At 41.8% G+C, this 13,097-nt stretch overlaps 1 protein-coding gene across 3 annotated transcripts in view; it reads left to right on the top strand.

The window, feature by feature from the left end:
• Positions 1-13,097, top strand: part of LOC119660441 (maternal protein pumilio) — a 698,863-nt gene that overhangs the window by 85,624 nt on the left and 600,142 nt on the right. For all 3 annotated transcript variants that reach the window (XM_038068994.1, XM_038068993.1, XM_038068995.1), the window contains 2 exons: positions 4,833-4,844; positions 12,668-12,914. In XM_038068994.1, coding sequence (XP_037924922.1) covers positions 4,833-4,844; positions 12,668-12,914 — 259 coding nt within the window. The remainder of the gene's footprint in view (positions 1-4,832; positions 4,845-12,667; positions 12,915-13,097) is intronic.

Raw genomic sequence — 13,097 nt, 5'->3', positions numbered from 1 at the left:
GCAACTCTAGTTCTTAGCCGGAAGCAATAGGAATAATTACGCAATCATTACCAAGCCAACCCGGAGAAACGAACTCCTCTCATTGCAAAATAACCTGTTGCAAAATTCTTTACTTTCCCCAGGTAATCAATTTGAGTCTAATCGAAACAGGTTCTCAAGAAAATTCTCGCAACATCTTAACTGCCTTTTATCGTATCTGCTACACGGAGGTGATTCAGAATCAGAACATCTGATAAAAAAAAAAGTTGTATTGAGTCAAGTTTTAGAACAACTTCTGTAAGTGAAACAGCAGCAGGTTAAGCTTCGTTGGGAAAGTAAATTGTAGAAAGTAATGCAGGAGAAGCTGGCTTTTTAGATACATCTGGGATAACATAAATCTAAAGCAAAAGAGTATAAAAAAATGTGACAGGTTACTATGTTTGAAAACAAGATTTTGGGTTACCAGTTTTGGGTGAAGGGAGACTGAAATTAAAGTCGTTTTCAGGGAATCTATCGAGCGATCACTTGAGGTCATCTGGTGAATTTTTAAAAATAGCTACCCAAGTCTAAGTTCCTTAATTTTGAGAAGAAGTTTATCTTAAGAGACAATCTTGGTCGCAGGTTGTCTGCTTTTCCAGAGAAAGCAGCAGCCGACTAATTGTCACAAAAAAAATGACTTGACAGACGCTTGGTGGTCTCAGGAGACTTCTTAGGAGTCAGTTTGCTCGTCTGCAAGTCTGTTTCTGCCTTCAAAGTTGCTCGCAAAGTGTGAATCCAGCGAAAATTAGCACCACTGCTTGGTGAGGAGTCCTTTTTTGTCTTATTTTGTTGATAGGTTGAGCTTCGTCCCACACTTCCTTCCCGAACAATTAGTGGACTATAAGATACGATCTGTTCTCGATCGTATTCCAATTTGGTAGACTACCTCGAAGAACCTGCTTATTTCTGACTCTTCCCTGTCAAAATGGGAACCCTCTACTTCCCTCTTCTCAAAATGCGCTTCCGCAAAAAATTCATACATGAGAAAGTACTCAAAAGAAAAATGATTGTATTGTGAACACATAGAGCGAGGTCGTGTAAGAAAATCGACACAGTTGACGGCCGCCAAGAACCTTGAAAGAACTGGTTAAGATTGTTCTAATGTCAATGCCACTAGTATGAAAACTTGCTTCCAACAACAGATACTCTAGTGAGTGAGGCCAGTAAACTAGCAAAGCAAACATTTCTGTTACCTTTCCTCTTCTAGACCGTGCACAAGTGCCGAGTGTATGTGTGTACACTCCTCCTCTACGGTAAGATCAACAACATCTTGAGAATGAATATGCCGGCAATCCAAGATCGCATGTGATCCAACTTCTCTGCCGGCTTTTCTTGCCCATCATCTTGAGATAGTTGGATGCGTTGTCGTTTTTTTGCAGAATGGCCGAAACAACCGCACGATGCTTGCATGATCTTGAATCTTGCACATAGAGAAGGTTGTCTTAGAGGAAGCATAAGACAAGAGCAAGAATCTAGATTAGATAGATAATGATGAATGCATGCAAGTCCATTCTCCTCTGCCAGTAGAAGCTGCAGATCTCGAAGCTGGGTGAGCGGGGAGCGAGTGGATTAGTCTAGGCGGTTGCAATTATGCATACGACCGGTGGTAAAATTAACATACACGATCCAGATCTTACACAAAGCTAGTGGTAATTCCTTGCGAGCACGTTTTAAACTTGTTAGGTAAGAGATACACTGAGTTCAGTAGCAAAGCTGGCATGTGGCTGACCCGAACGGATTGTAATGCGGTTTGGAATATTACCTCGATCAACTGGCATACAATTACGGCTATGCATGATTATCAGGAAATAATTTATTTCGTAGTAAGTAGCATTGAAGGTTGTCTGCCATGTAAATGATTTACATAGTTATTCTGTGAATATCCGGTCGAGTTACTCTCCTTCCTCCGTTCTATGGGGTTCTGCTGTTGTTTCTAGGTGCAAATATTCCTTGGAAAGGAGGAAGAGGGGGGAAGGAGAGAGGTTGAGTTCCTTATCTCTCATACCAACCTTTGATTTTTTCAATAAAATTTCTTAGGATTGCTGGAAAAATTGTAAGTGAGCCTATCCCGGTTCTAAACACTTCTATTATACTTTCTCAACGTAGCTAAGAGAAGTTGACTGTAGGGTATCTCTGTTCTTTGAAAATGACAGTTCAGAAGGGCAAGCAGAAAGGTTAGTCTGTACTACACTTCCTACTTTTACCTTTCCCACAGAACAGATGTTTGGTGTACACCTAATTCCTGGGCATCCGAGTTCTCATGGGTCCCTTGGGTTTGGACCTTCGATTGATTTCTGCAAGCACTATTTTCGGTTACGCTCTGTTATCGTTCCGTGGAACAAAATATATATATATGGTCCCCCTTGGTGGGTTATGGCCCTTCAACCATGCTTAAACGCCATTGGGCCGGTTACTTGTAATGCAACTCAACTCCCCTCACGATTTCCTGGGTTCTCTGCACTCCTTCTCTACTATTTTGCGTGAACTGCTCTTGGGGCGATCCATCCATCAGCCATCTTGGGAGAGTGGTTTCCACTGCATGACGTAGCCAACAATACAATTGTTGCCCCTTGTGTGTTGCCTATCCACTTCCGCCTTCCGATCACAATGCGTACGAATACTAGGCCTAAGCGTTGACCAAGTTTCTTGTTTGTAATAGTATCACTTCGATGATACGACCCAGCCAGGAGTTGTCGAAGGCTTGGGGCCTTCCAGTGACAGGGGTGTTCACTTTCTATGTACATGGAACAGTCTCAACTTGACTGCATTTTCAGATTTTAGACACGGCAGCGAAAGCGGATCTGGTGTTGTTAAATCGTCGGGACACATCAAGTTCGGTGCCCCACTTCCTAGATATACAAGTTGATCGACGCTTTCGATGCTCTGCTCATTAATGTAAATGATGAGAGTATGATGATCCGTCGCCAAGACCGTAGCCGCCAGAAATAGCTCAACACCGGATTCACATCTACTACCACTAGGCTTTCTAAAGTACAAAAGCACGTTGCTGCAAGATGGAGAGAGGTGTCCTTCAGAAACCCCATCACCTTACCTTGTTTGAGCCCAGAATGTTCAGCTTATATCGTTGGAATTCTCGTTCAAATTGCGGAAAGCAAGAATTCTGAGGACCCTCGCTATTGTTGTCGAGGACCTTGGGCCCCTTGTCTCGTTTTTGGCAGTGTATGAATCCTACGGCAGTGACTTAATCCGTATGGATGAGGTTGATTCAGCGCGGAAAGCCTACAAGGGTAATATCTATGGTAGAAAAAAAAAGACGAAGCAGACCCTGCCTGAGATGGAGAAATGGCGTACGTCAGGCCGCCAGACAGCTGTTAGGGACATCGAATTGGTTGGCGTTGGCGCAAAACTGGAGTGTCTGGAGTTCTTTACTAAGGCAGATGTAGACCAGATATCGGTTTTTGCGCCGCCCATAATGCATATCGGGCGTGCCACGTCAATCAGAGCTTCTTGCCTTCATTCGCGGTTCTTGGTAATGTGTTTCAGTTAGTCCCACGGTTTTCCGCGAAACTTCAACTCCTCTTTCATTATTCTTCGCTATCTTGGAATAGTGACTTACATAGCATGGTAGAACCCGCAATGGAATTGTCGCCCTTTCCTAATGTGTAACCTGCTCACTGCAACTTCCGCTCTAATCAAGACACCCACCGCACGCCGGCGAAGAATTCCATTTGTTTATTGTCGTTTCAATGAAAGCTTTGAGAGGTGTAGCGGCTAGACAAAATCTTGATGGATTTCCTCAAAGACCTTCCCTGTTTAACGATGTCATTGTAGGAGTGGTTTTTATTACACTAAAATACATTTCTTTTTCAATCGCTATGCTTTTAAAGGTATTTGAAATAATTCAACCAATTACTCTTTTGAGAGGAGACTATAGTTCTAACACTTAGTCCCATTGTACTAATCTATTCCCCCTTCCCCGGAGCCAAGTGGGAGATCGAGATTTCGGACTAGACGTTCTATCAACCTTGGTCATCGCCTGTCCAGTCTACTGTCACTTCTCACGAAGCGTTGGCGGAAGTAGCCTCCGGTAAAATGTCCAAGGATTCGGCTACCTGGCTTGCTAGTTCAAGTCATTCCTGCGCCCTGCTTTGATGTGATGCGTTTGGCTTTTAGTCCAACAATGTACCTGACCGCACCAACCTAGTTGTAGACTGCCTCTATACGGTCTCCATCTGTTTCTAACAGCAACCAAGATGTAGCGTTGAAGTTGTTCTGAACGCGAAACTGTTCCGAAATCTCAACTCCAGTTCCACTCCTTACTCTCCTCATTGTACTTTTTAAAGGTTAACTATGTATTGATCCACCCATGGTTACGGCAGAAACAATGCCTCCTGTCTCTGATGCGGTTTTCAAATTTTAGGAGCCAAAGCAAGTCAATCTTGACATTGTACCCTTTTCCTAGGCAAGATGTATTGAGTGTTTACCATTGTTGTATATCTCATATTTACTCCTTTATGGAGTATAAGAGATCCACATTATCTCTTTTTTGTTACGGTTTTTTCCCCATCTGCTTGTCACTGAGGTTGTGTTTCAGTTTCATTATCATCATACTTAATTATGTGCAAGTAATAAGTTCACAACGAGAAACGAGATTTAGAGGTTGACTCTCTACCCCCTTAACCATTACGCCGTCGGTTACTTAGTCCTAATTTAATTATAACATAGTAGTCCTGCAGTTTGGAGTTGGAGCTATTATCTATCCTCTACCTATTTTATAGGACTATATAGTTCCCTTTTCATGTTATTGTATCTGAATAAATTTCACTAATATTCTTTCTTTTATCTCATTTCAGGTACAGTTTTGGGTAAGTAAACTGCGTAGCTATTTCGGCTTCATACGGCAAAAGTTTATTAACTAACTCAAGCCATGCAGCAAAATTTCGGGAATCGTGAGAACATCGGATGCGCTAGAATGATTAGAAAGTGCACAACTTTTGATCATTTGTTTCGAGAAGGAGTAATGTAAAGTTACACTCTGAAAGGTTTAACAAAAATATACCAGGAGCCGCACACAGGCACAGTTAAAAAATACGGAAATTCACCTTCCTAAAAATTTATCCGAATACCCAAACGAGTTTCATTTAGTTGCAACATTAGTCCTGAGAAATTTTGGAATCATTTCAAATTGAAAGACGGATTAACACCATTTTTGTGGCTACGTGTGAGCTACTATAATGTTCCTCCTTTCACGGTTTTTTAGCTCCCTATCATGACCAATTTTTCATCATGAGTTATACTCATATATTCAGAAAAAGTTTGGTTTCATTGTTGTCTTAAGTTTTCACATGTTTTTCGAGCCCTTCTTCTTGTGTGGTCCCTGGACTACTGAAGTCTTCGTCTTCATTCTCTTCGGTCCTGCAACCATGTCCTCAATTTCGGAAGCTGAGTAGTGTTCTTCCCATTTGTTTCTCGATTTTCCTAGTAATCGTTTCCCTTTTAACTTGCCTTTGAGTAGGTGCCTGGGAATCTTTCTGTCGTCCATACACTCTACATGGGTTCCAGTGGCGAGCTTTCGAATCTTAATATGGAGAGCGGCTTTTGGTTCGTCATATAATACGTTCGCCATCCGCTGTCCACTCGGCCCTCTTGACGATTTGACGCTTGCTCTCCGCCTTAGTTAATCGACCACGTTTCACTGCCCCCTCACCAGGGCCTCTTTTGTGTTCTCTTTCGATCGGGCCAAGATATTTATATCATCCGCATCCACTATCGGGGATGGTTTATACAGTAGCGTACCATATAGATCTACTGGCATTTGGTATTACCCTGGAGAATCTAGAGCGATCTTAAATAATGTTGGGGTTAGCCCATCGCCTTGCTTTAATCGGGAATCTGTGGTCAAACTTCTCGTTGGTTTACTTGAGCGCTAGACTGGCTCATTGTCATCCTTCTAAGTCTAATCAGTTCCGTTGCAATTTAAAATTCAGACAATATTTGTATAGTTTGAAGTCAATGAAAATTTAGTGGACATCAATCCTATTTTCCAAACGTTTCTCCAGCATCTGATTCAGCGTAGATATCTGATCAACCATTGATTTGCCACGCTGAAAATCCTCCCTGGTATCCTCCAACAAATATTTTTTAGGTAGATTCGAGCCTTTTTCCAGCATTTTATAGTATTTACGCAGCGAGGATATCCCACTATAGTTCTCATAGTGGAGTTTGTTATCATTTTTCTAGATAAGGCAAATGACCTTTTTGCACTAATCTTCCGGTATAACTGCATTAGACCAAATAGTGCTAATGAACTCATGAAGTTTGGTTGCTATCCTCATACTCCTTGCTTTTAGTAGCTCTGCTGGCACTCCATCCACACTTGACGCTTTCTTGTTTTTCTTCTTTTTTGCGTTGTCAGTGCATTCTTGACTTCTTCGAGTGTAGGTAGTGGAAATTGGGTTGCAGCATTGAGTAGCTCCACGCAATATTGACGCACTCTTTCCTGCTCCATCTCTCCGACCACATTCCCAATTGCGTTCCTGTAAAATATGGCTCTGGGCTGCAGTTCTACTGCCATTATTTGCGTTAATTTGCAGACGGATCTTAAATTGTAGTGGGTTTTGTCCGATGATTTTCTGCAGAAGTCTTGATTGCACCTTTGAGCCGAGTCCACTTCCCATTATTCCCCCCATGTTATTGGCTTCCTGTTGTCAGTTCAACGTCTGCAGGATTTGTTCTTTTAACTGTCGATTGTCCCACAATATGAACGTACATCAGGGATGCTAGGTTCAGCAGCTCATTTCTCAATGAGGACGTGATCAATCTATTTGAACGTCATCCCATCTGGGGAGGCCTATGTTCTCTTGTGGATCCTGTGGTAAAAGAGACAAGTCCGTGAGATTATCATATCTCTGCTGCAAAGGTATTCTATGATCCTGCTTCCGTTCTCGTTAGTTTTGTCGTGGAGACTATGGTCCCGAGTAGTTCCATGGTGAACCAAGTCGTTCCCGATCTTTGCATTGAAGTCGCCAAGTAATATTTTCAGTTGTTAAAGACCAGGGCCAAGGCAACTATAGAATTTATCTTTTGCTAGGTCGTGCTTGTCTTCCTTTGTAGCCTATATATTGATAAGCTGAACGTTCAAAGTTCTTGAGGAAGACAAAACTATGCCGAATTTTCGTATTCCAGACTTTTTTCCATTTTTGAGCGTTAAGATCGCGTCCCAGGCGTTTTCCCGAGTGCAAAGATATCTATCTTGTACTTTTCAACCTATTCCGTGGGTGTTCTAAGAGCGCCAGTTCTCAGCATGGAGCGCACTTTCCAGGTTCCAACCTCGTAGTCCAGTCCGTTCTCTGCTGTGATAGTCATCGTAGTATTTCCGATTCAATCTGAGGCTCGATTTGAGGTTCTACTTCTAAATAGCTAGAAGCTCATCCATTATTCAGGACTTGGCAAAGATGATAGTAGGGATGTATTCCCATTTGTTATGAAGATACAAAAATTGAGATAAGATAAAACTCTATGTAAATTTCTTGAAGGAGTGGTTATGATTCGCGAGTATATGATTAACTTAAAGATTATACGCTGTTTATTCATTGTTCCTAGACTATAGATGGGGGATGTTATACGTTACTGTAACCCTTTAGTTAAGATTACATTCGCGCGTTTTATTTTAACGATTTTAATTACAACCAGCACCATCTTCTGACGAGTAGGTTTCAAAAGCCACAATTTCCCCATAAATTTTTCGGGTGTGCTTCGGAAAGTTTAGATTTGAAGTACATTTCAGATACTTTTCCGATACTCACTCGCTGGGAGCAACTCCATTCCTCGGCTGTATCTTTCTAGCTTTATGGTTTATGTCTTCGGTTATAATGGGAAATTATTTCAAACCAAAACCTTGTGAAGCTCGTGGTGTATTTGAATATGTCGGGAAATGGGTGGAAATTTTGTGAAGCTTTTGTGATGAGAAAAGTTATGGCTAGCAGAGATATTAAATATTTGTCAATGGTTTCGATTAAGATGGATATTGGAATGGAACGGATTTCGAATTAACGGACTATAAGTTTGAATAAGTCTTGGCGTTGGATTTTATTAATAAGAAAAGAGAAAAATGTATCTTCGTTGGCTAAGAAGATATTTCATTTTGTAGAAAGGTATCTGCTAAACGCTCTTTTTATCAAAACGAAGCTCTGTAAATTATCGTTCTTCTAGGTATTATCATAATTATGGGTGTACTTGGCCTATAGAAGTTATAATATTGGGTTTAATAAAGGTTAAAATTTCAACCCCATCTCCAATGGGATGATAGAGAGTTTATTGAGGGGGACTGGGGGATTCTCCCTTTTCAAACTCGACAAACAGTTTCCGCTAAAAGAGTCGTGAGACTCCAAAATGGGGCTATTTTCGTGAAATATTGGGAATATTTAATTTGTAATCCCATCCACGCAAGAGGAAGAAAGATATGGAGGGAGAGCCAGAAGGTCCACACTCTCAATCTCCGCTGAAAAATTGGGGTGGTCACACCCCTGAAATGGGAAATTGGAAACTCCACTCCGGGGAGCATGCCCTTGAACATTGCGGCGATAGTTGCTCTGCCAATAAGCTCATTAATCATACGAAAATAGAATAGGTAACATAACTTTTTAACGGTAGATGACCGCCACAAGGCTTGAACTGTTTTAGAAAAGAAGGATTTCCTTATTCCTCCTACAAAGCCGGGGGTAAGACTGGCAAAATAAAGTTTACCATGATGGTATCCAAAAAATTCCCATTTGAAGGGCCCTAATCTCTTAAAGAGGGTGGCCTCCCCGATTTTTGGACGTGGTTTGAGAGAGGGGACCTCCCGCTTTTCTCTTCATTCACTCTTCTCGGTGCGAGTATGGGGTTCAAAATGAAGCCCTACGACTATAACATAAAAATAGCCCTACTTTGGACGCCATAAGTTTTTGTGGAGGGTTGGCCGCCGCAATTTTGATTGGTTGCCAGAGTTAGAAAGCGAGGACCTTCTCCTTTCCCTTCATACCATGTGAACCTTCTATCCGTCATGGGGTAGTATTGTTAATTAAAAATTTATCATGATATCAAAAAACCCCACTTAGAGCAGACAAAACTTTTTTAGAGTGGTGAAGGATGGGATCTCTCCTTGATTCTTTTGATATTAAGGCATTGTTCTCAAGTAACCCGTAAAATTTCGCTTGTGCTACGCTGAAAAGAATCTAATCAAACTCGACTCGACTCGAGTACTCGACTTAATGGTAGTGGACGAAGGGGAGGGAGGTCAAGCAATATTGTAAAATACTGGCTACTATATTATTTAAAGCTTCCATTTGTGACTAACGTCTTCCGAGCTTACATTTCTCTCCTACAAGTAAATAATGCATGGATGACAATTCCCAATTTGGGTCTGCGAATGAATTTCAAATGGCCTAGTGCACCTGCAAGGAAATCCATTCCATATCTTCTACGAAAGAAATTTCTGAAGTCTTGTAAAGTTACACATCCATATGAGTGGACCTAGCAAAGAATAGGACACAATTCGCCTATCATATTTTGGTCACAAGCACAATCCAGCGAATCCCATACTTCGTCTTTAATGCCCTGCTCAAAAGCGAGGTTTAGTTCGTCATAGGGCTGATCTAGTTGAATTCGAAAGGCTTCCAAATCATAATCGAGCATATCAAGCCATTGTTGTCTCGATCGATTTTTTGGTCATTTCCCATTGACTTCGACCAGTGCAAATTTCATGTTCATACCATCGAAGACGCCTCTCACAATCTTTCCACGATCGGTGCAACCCCATATCGATGGCAGATGTCGATCTTGAACGTAATTAAGGCGTGTTACACAATATCTTCTTCTCCATTATTGCGAGGCGCTGCTCAATGCCTTCTTCTCCATTATTGCGAGGCGCTGCTCAATGCCTTCTGTTATTATTCTGTTAAGGGAAAGTCGCACCGCGTCCTTGAAGAACTATTGTGCCCCTTTTACTGGTTATAGTGTACCTATTGATTATAGTATCTCAAGCAGGCCTATAATCGTTAGGAACTTTAGTATGTTTCCTACTTCCAGATCTTTCAGCTTTGCATCTGGTATTAAGTGTTATCCCAGATGCCTCGATCTACTTTGCACAAGTGCCGGTCACTGTCCCAGGGCGTGTATAGAGGTTTCGAAATCCTCCTCACAAAACCTGCAGGCAGTGTCCGTAGATATTCCTAGCTTCCCTAGGTGATAGTTCAGCCGACAATCACCAGTGAGAATTTCCACTATGATTCGGAGGTTCTTTTTGGTGAGGTTTAAGCAATCCTTTGTGCGTACGGGTTCGTAGCAGCACCCTGGACTGCTCCATCCCTGGTAGGCCCGCCCAGTATAGTTCCCTCAACCGTTCCTCTTCATTTCTGGGATTCATAGCCTTGAAACCGTTTCCGATTCTACAGAAGGGTTCTGGCCCGTGTAAAGGCGTCTCTACTCCCTTCTTGGCTAGTTCGTCCGCTGCCTCGTTGCCTTCCAACCCAGCATGGCCTGGAACCCAAAGTATCCAGACCTTGTTGAACGAGCCGAGTGTATTCAGTCTCTCAAGGCTATACCAGCTTAGAGTTCACCTGGTTGGAGCTAAGTGCCTTGATCGCTGCTTGGCTGTCGATGAGAATGCCTTCGTAGTCGGGCTGTATTAATAAGAAGGACTTCACCTATGGAGGAAAATACCGTAGGAAAAACCAAGCATTAACGGTTTTGTCCATTCTTCAGACGCTGCCTCACCTCTGGCCTGGGAACAACGTGACCGAAAGTGGCAACAAGTGGAAAAATGCTCCTTTAGACAATCACTACCCCCCAAACGAGCGGGCCGTGGACCAAAAAACGTGGAAGTTATTAGCTTTCCATTTGGTCCGGTCCAACATCATGTGGATGTGGACTTGGGATTCCCCATATCCCAAACGATAACGTAGCTTTAGCCTAGCTTAGACTCTAACTGTTGGCGGTTTAATTTGAATATAATTTGCAACCTTGTCGTATTTTTGCGATTATATGAAGGAGCGTTTTTCCACTTGTTGTCACTTTCGGTCACGCTGCTCCCAGGGCCGAGGTGAGGCAGTGTCTGAAGAGTTGCCTCTGCACAACTACACATGAAATCTAGCGGGGAGCAAAGCTAAGAAACGATTGTTTTTCTATCCAACACGCAAGAACGTACTTATTCGGAACTTTAAGAACTTTGGTCTCCACGTTGGGCGCCATTTGTAATAACATAATGTACTTGACTTCCTAAACCCTAAAAAGTTTGCAAAATGACTTGCGAAAGACTGAAGGGTCCAAGAGTACCCCCTATATTTCCAAGCCTGGCTAGCACAGAGGGAAGCAGGCACATGTCGATAAGATTCCTCAGGGGGCTTCAGTATTTATGAGTGGTCCTTCACAGTCAGTTTCGCTAACTTTTTTCGGCTTCTGGAATAGTAATGATTAACTTACGTTAAATAGAATGATTTTTAAGCCCTAAGTGAATTAAGTTCATCGCCGTTATGAGAGTTATTCGCACGTTCTTGGTGACAAGTCTCGCTATGCTGTTTTTGAAGGAAGTTAGCTTTAGGAGTCTGGGATGATGGGAGACTACGTGAACCAGTGAATTTGCTTCCGTCAATTCACATCATTTCATGCAGTGTTTCCTTTGTCATTTTTTATCCCTGACAACTATAGGGTTTAATGCATTCATCGCAATGTCTTCATGTTCAAGTCAATCCTGTTTCTTTTTCGTCTGGAATAGGTTAATATTGGATGCTTGATATCTTGATCGTCTTTTTTGACTGCAGAGTGGTTTTCACCTTTTTTACTGTATACCAAATGAGTTTTTCTTAGGTGGAGCACTTTTTGTATGTATTCATAGTTTCTTATTTCATATCAAAATGGTCCTTCCCTGCAGTTCGTAGGTGGTTTCATTTTTTAGGTTTTCGTAGAGAACAGGCTTCTATTACAGTCGAATTATTGTGTTTCTGTCGCCTTGTCTTACTGCAGAAAACAACGTGTGTCCGATCGAGGCTCGTCTTGGCAAGAAACTGTCAACATTTTGGCTTTACGCAGAGGTCAAGGTACCTAAGGCAGGATTTGCCACATTCTGTTCTTCTGCCATTGATATCTATCTAGGATTAGGATGTGACCCTAACTTCACAGGCTTCATATTGTGGAAAGATTCATTGTATTTCGAGAACCAGTTATTCTCCTCAGAAACAGAAGAAGGGAACAAATTGTTCCCGAGATATGGTATATGTCATTATAATAAGAAGTTCAGCCTGCAATATTTTTTGATGTTTTAGCTACGTGATCTCGATGTCCAAAATAAGCCTGAACAGACGTTTTAATTTTGCGATTATGCTAAAATTAAAAAGTTGTTCCACTCTAATTGCCTCACAAAGGTGACTAGGCTCATGCCATATAAAAAGTAAACACTCCCAGAGTAAATATCAGTTCTAAACATTTCAAAATAATCTCATAATTCCCCCTTTGGGGCTCAACTAATAATCCCCATGGAGATCTTGTGCAAGTCTAGCCGTCTAGATTCAAATTTCATTGCGTTGAATTAGCTTAAGCAGAATATTTACACAAAACCGACTACATCTCTTTTTATACTTTCCACAGAATTTAAAAATAAATTATGTGATCATGTTTTTAATGTTCCTAATTTTTATTTTGCTTATGTTTACAGTCGGACACCCGGCTCCCGTCAACCATCACCAGCAGAGGAATCCTTGGCTCGTGGCGGACCACCATTCGATGCCACAGCACATGTTGGATCCGGTTTTCCGCAACACCATCTTCAACACATGTTGGGCTCATCGATGGACCATCAGGGTCCGACAACACAATTAAATTCTTATCATCCTCAATTGCCGCCGATGAATCAATTACAACCGCCTGTAATGAATGGTGTTGGTGGTATGCAAGTGGCACAGGTAATATTTTTTTGATTTCTTGGATGTTGTGATAGTGGACCATTTCAATTAAGGATGATTATTTATTTAAAAAACGATTAGGCTTGATTCCTGACTCCTTGTGGACCGGGGTTATTTTTTATCTAATTGCATCACGGGATTAAAAATAAAACTTATCTTTTCCCGTAGCCCTTGCCTGGTTAT

The sequence above is a fragment of the Hermetia illucens genome, chromosome 6 (assembly GCF_905115235.1).
Source record: "Hermetia illucens chromosome 6, iHerIll2.2.curated.20191125, whole genome shotgun sequence".
NCBI lineage: Eukaryota > Metazoa > Arthropoda > Insecta > Diptera > Stratiomyidae > Hermetia > Hermetia illucens.
This window is presented reverse-complemented; position numbering and strand designations above follow the sequence as displayed.